The sequence below is a fragment of the Oratosquilla oratoria genome, chromosome 10, assembly GCF_046742065.1.
Source record: "Oratosquilla oratoria isolate Oo_2021 chromosome 10, ASM4674206v1, whole genome shotgun sequence".
NCBI lineage: Eukaryota > Metazoa > Arthropoda > Malacostraca > Stomatopoda > Squillidae > Oratosquilla > Oratosquilla oratoria.
The window spans coordinates 28,628,156-28,633,155 of NC_134786.1; the positions used below are offsets into that span (position 1 = coordinate 28,628,156).

Genomic DNA, 5,000 nt, shown 5'->3' on the forward strand with positions numbered 1-5,000 from the left:
AACGAGATTGCAAGCATGACACTCATTACGAAATCCTGTAGAGGTCAATGTTTCTATGTGTGTCACCACGAGGTTGTTCCGTTGACCGTCATCTACAGATAACTCTGTCTTCAACTTCGGTCCGACCTGGGTAGGCTAAAGACTAATGTCTGAGTGAACACCTCCTTTCCATCAGCCGCATCTCCCGCTCCATTAATCGAGGTATACAGTGAGTTTGATGATGATTGTGCCTCCCAAGATGTAACGGCGAGTGGACAAAAGCTCCTGCGGGAAGCCGAGACCCACGCACTCATAGTTGTCGCCACCATCCGGTCGCTTCCAGTTCCAACCCGAACAGAGTTTTCGAGGGTCCCAGACGCGACTTCGAATGTCCTCAGGAGGGTCTACGTGATCCAGAACGGCCACTTTGTGTAACAACTGGAAGGGCCAGTCCAGCGCTTCATCGTAATCACCTATGACAGGAGAGAAACTTGAGTTTGGACGTTGTGGGTATTGTGAGGGGGAGGGTGATGATAATCATACATGGCAAAGCTAGGTGGTATCTAGAGTTGAAGCCCTCTTCGATTGAAACAGGGTATAATACGTTTATACAATTAATTCGGGGGAATCATTGAATAATAAGAACTTTCAGAGATATTTAGAAATATGGCGGGAATATTTCAGAATTCACTAAACTCACAACCTGGACACATACCATCTGTCTACCTCAGAATCTGCACTTCAATTAACGCTGTCCTAGTTAGTATTAGGAAGCAAAATTTAATTGTGTTGTTCAAATCCTACCTTTAGTCAGTCCGACGTGGATGTAGACGTTCTCCCCATTGTGGTTTGGGTAGACGCGCATGTACATGTTGTAGCCGTACTGAAATATATAGAAGTTATTGGAACGGAGAGAACGGCGCCATCCCCAGTTGTTCATCTTATAATCGAGGTCGGCCACGGCCCAGTAGTAAGTGAACACTCTTCGACCCTCTTCTTGGTGAATGGTCGAATTGTATTGTTCCACTTCCGCCTGCCTCCAGCTTGTCTGTTGGGGAAAATGGTATTAACTTTGAGGCTTGTTACTGCACCCTATCCAACTTGTCACTGTCTATAGTCTGTGCGCTCCAAGGAGTCCGTTCAGGGTGTGGCATATGTCTTGATTTACTGCTAGCCATTCTGTTAAACCAATGTTAGTAAATGCCTCTCTCTTATTTCCCATCTACGTGTTGTTTTATTTTTCTTTGTATTCTCTATATAGTAAAATAAGCAGTATAGTAAAATGAGTTTCACATTTAAGATTATAACAACGATTACCCACCCCATTCCAGCTATCTCACCAGCGATATCTCGGGGTGGCAACATGGAGAAAAATCGCTCTCACGTGTCATAGAATTTATTCAAACAGTTATCTTAATCCTAAAAAGTGATACTCGTTGTGCTATACAGCTTTCTTTGCTATATACAGGGAATAAAAAAACCATATCAAATATCACATAGATGATATGAGAGAGAGGGATGTACTAAAGCTAATTTGGTAGAATGGCTAGTAGTAAATTATGACGTATACCATACCCTGAGTGGACTCCTTGGAACAAACAGATTATAGTGTGCTTTGGAGACCATAACAAAAGAGTATATCTTAAATGTGTGCAAACTAATATCTACATGTGTATGCACACACTCTTCCTCTTGATCACTGACAAAATGACTGGTTTATCTCTTGAAGCAAATATGTTCACCATCCAATCAATTAGGTTTAAGTGATTTAAGAGACAATTATAGGATGCCTATAAACACTACAAGACTAGTAGCATAAGCTATATCCAGGTCACTGATCCTGGTAATTCTGATAGTACATCTATCATCAGTCAGGTTTCTCTTGTTGACTGGCATATATCAGCACTAACACCTTCGCTTCTACAGGGGTGCCATGCAGTCGAATGAAAATGAGGCATTTGCCAGAATAAAACCAGAAGTGCGCCTCATTACAAAACAAAATTTAAAACAAAATAGCTTAACCTTTTTGCTACCAAAGGGTACTACATAACTTCACGACATTGCCTGGCATCACCTGTAATAAAACAAGAAACAAATACGTCACCAGGAACAGTGAACAGTGCAGTGCCTCTGTAGTTATTGCAGTAATGGTGACTGCCGGTTGCCCTCCACATTTAGTTCACGAAACCTCGCCTTTAAAGTGCAGATATAGTGCCTGTCAACCACACGACATCAGTCTCCGTAAGGAGATCACTGTGGTGTCTTCAAAACTTCCGGCACTTATCTGCTAGAAAATCGTAATTGTAGATTCATGTGAGCTGAACCAACTCTGTCAAGATTCTCAGAAACATTTATGATAGGTCAGTCAATGTTCCATTTGGGTGTATACATCTTGCTAACAAGTTGAACTTGGTTAGAATGGTTAATTTTCCTTGAGACTGCCTGCTTTGGTGACATCGTATAAAGGAAAAAAAAAGCGACCCGTCATATGCCGTAATCTTTATACGTATCTGATGTTCACTGACTCTGTTTGCAATATCAGGTCATTTAAGACAAATTGGCAACAGCAATATCTTGTAGAGGCTTACCACAAGCAAGTGATAGATGTAACCTTGGGCACTATGCAGGCCTGTACTCGGATGAAGGCCTCAAAGAACGTCGCCATCTCCATACCAAAATTGGAATAATCTAAAATCATAGTCATCCATATTGTGGGAAACAAATCTACTAGATTCGAAGCATTATTCTATTTAGTAAAGTACTGTGCTTCTAGTTGAGTGTCATTTTAGCGCTCTCATTATAACGTGCAAAGTTGTGACTCCATCAATTTCTCTTTTTAATCATCGGGGCATGGAGATTGCTTGTTTTCATTTTCTCCGTACTGTGCTACTGGGAAAAATATCCTGACAGGTTCATCCCCTTAGACGGGATTGCTTGTTTGCATTATCTCCGTACTGTGCTACTGGGAAAAATATCCTGATAGGTTCATCCCCTCAGACGGGACATACAACTGAATGTTCTACCGCTTATGATCAATGCCGTTCCATCTTGGGTGTTGTAAAATTGGCGTGGTCGAAGGATCGATGCCATCCTGAGGGTTTGGGTACTGCTTCGATTCTATGATCAGGTTAGCTACCATGAGTATTCCATTCCCAAAGTAAGGGACACACATTAGCTGGAAACACTGCTGGTAAATATCACTCGACCTACTCCTAGAAATTCATTAACACAAACACAAATTAAAATACGCTTACACATGCCTACCTCTTGTTCTTCGTCTTCCTCTGGATAGTCTTCAAAGTAGTCTCCTTCAGGCAAAGGAGCTCCGTCAGATTTTTCCGTGATCTGCATGGAGCTGCTACTGCAAAGAACAGAAACCATACTGTACCCAGGCAGAAATGTCGATCACTATCTATGCTTGTGTTATTAAAAAGTAAATAGAAGACCTCGTGATTGAGATGTTCACAATATGTTAAATATTATTTTCTTCCCATTGGTCTTACAGTATCCAGCCCGGAGACAACTCTCCGCTAGGCAATAGTAGAATGAGGCAGTCCCATGGCTACATGTTTAGATATCTCACTACATAGTGATCCATGAGTGGGGGCTCAAAAATCGGTTTATTGTCACTCACCCGAGGGCACGAAGACTAGCAACGGACCGCTGCAGTTTGCGGTGCTGTCTCTTAACCTGCTCATCCTGGTCTAACAATTTGTCCTCAATGTTAAGGACCATGGTCTTGAGAACGTTGAATTGCTCTACAATCTGAGTCTCTAAGCTCTTGAACCGCTCTTCCACTTCACCTGTCGAATAAGATATCGTTATGTCGGACCTACTTCTAACCTTTTCGCTATGTTTTATGACTAATGTTTCTTATAGCTGTCGTCAGATGATTTTATTCAGTTGATGTAGTCCTTTGTATTCTAAGTAGTTTTCAAGTAACGCCACACCGAGTAGCACGAGTTATGAAAAAAGGCGCACATATACTTTTTCTACCTAAACATGTCAAGGACTGGTGTTGGGGTCAGAGAGAATATCACCCATGTATTCCCTGTGTCTTAAGAGGGGCACTAGAAGAAGCAGGGAGCATTTAAATCCAGCAATCTTGCTTCCCGAAAACAAGCCACATAGAGGAAAGCTAAGTAAATACATTCAATTACACGTTATACATCTGCGCTTGGCTTGCAAATGTTCAGGACGGAGTGGCCGTTGACTTAAGTGCATGCAACTGGCCTTTGAACGAGAGGAGTGGCGTTGAATACTCACGTGGGTTGCAGACTCCCTGAAGGACGCGGTTGACGGCGTTCTGCGTGATGCCTATCAAGTCGCGAGTCGAAATACGGCAGTAATTCAATGGCTGCATGTCGTTGTTGGGGGGAGCTGGAGGGGGACCCAAAAACTGTCATTATGACGATGCAACATCCGAGGAAGTCATGAGATAAAACACGTTTGTTTCTAATGGGTACAATAAACATGATATACAAAGCTGTCGAGAGAAGCAACAAATGAGCGATATCGACAATTAGTCCTGTGTCTTCATTAAGGGCCATCTTTAATCAGACATTTCTGGAGAAATATAAATGGACCACGTCTGTCAAATAGAAACTCCTCATATGAATACAATATTCAACTTTTCTGTATATAATATATATGTCAAATATATCTTGCAATAGCAATTTCAAGGAGTGAGTCTATGTTAGGTTTATAGAATTACTGCTAAACTATATACCATATCTAATTCAGGTATATGAAAATAGTAAGATGGACCGATATGAATGTTATATTCAGTCCTATCTAAATTTCAAATATATTTTAATGGTATAGATATGCTTCATTACGACGACACAACAGAATTCTAATTCTAAAGGAATTATGTATACACTGGGACCTATTATCACCTTGGATGGGCGGTCGAGTCAAAGCGCAGTTGTCCAGTTAAAACATCCTTGGTATTCTCGGTATATATATATATATATACACATATATATACACATATATATACACATATATATATACATATA

General features: G+C 41.1%; 1 protein-coding gene across 2 annotated transcripts in view; it reads right to left on the reverse strand.

Moving 5' to 3' along the window:
• The window catches only part of LOC143029175 (uncharacterized), a 155,061-nt gene that overhangs the window by 2,748 nt on the left and 147,313 nt on the right, over positions 1 to 5,000 (reverse strand). The window contains exons 2-6 of one of the 2 annotated variants that reach the window (XM_076191682.1): positions 4,246 to 4,359; positions 3,614 to 3,782; positions 3,244 to 3,337; positions 784 to 1,027; positions 1 to 452 (exon numbers count right to left, since the gene is read on the reverse strand). The exon at positions 1 to 452 is cut by the window's left edge and continues 2,748 nt beyond it. In XM_076191682.1, coding sequence (XP_076047797.1) covers positions 193 to 452; positions 784 to 1,027; positions 3,244 to 3,337; positions 3,614 to 3,782; positions 4,246 to 4,359 — 881 coding nt within the window. In that variant the 3' untranslated portion in view covers positions 1 to 192. Of the gene's footprint in view, positions 453 to 783; positions 1,028 to 3,243; positions 3,341 to 3,613; positions 3,783 to 4,245; positions 4,360 to 5,000 lie in introns of both variants that reach the window. The other variant, XM_076191681.1, reaches the window with a different exon arrangement.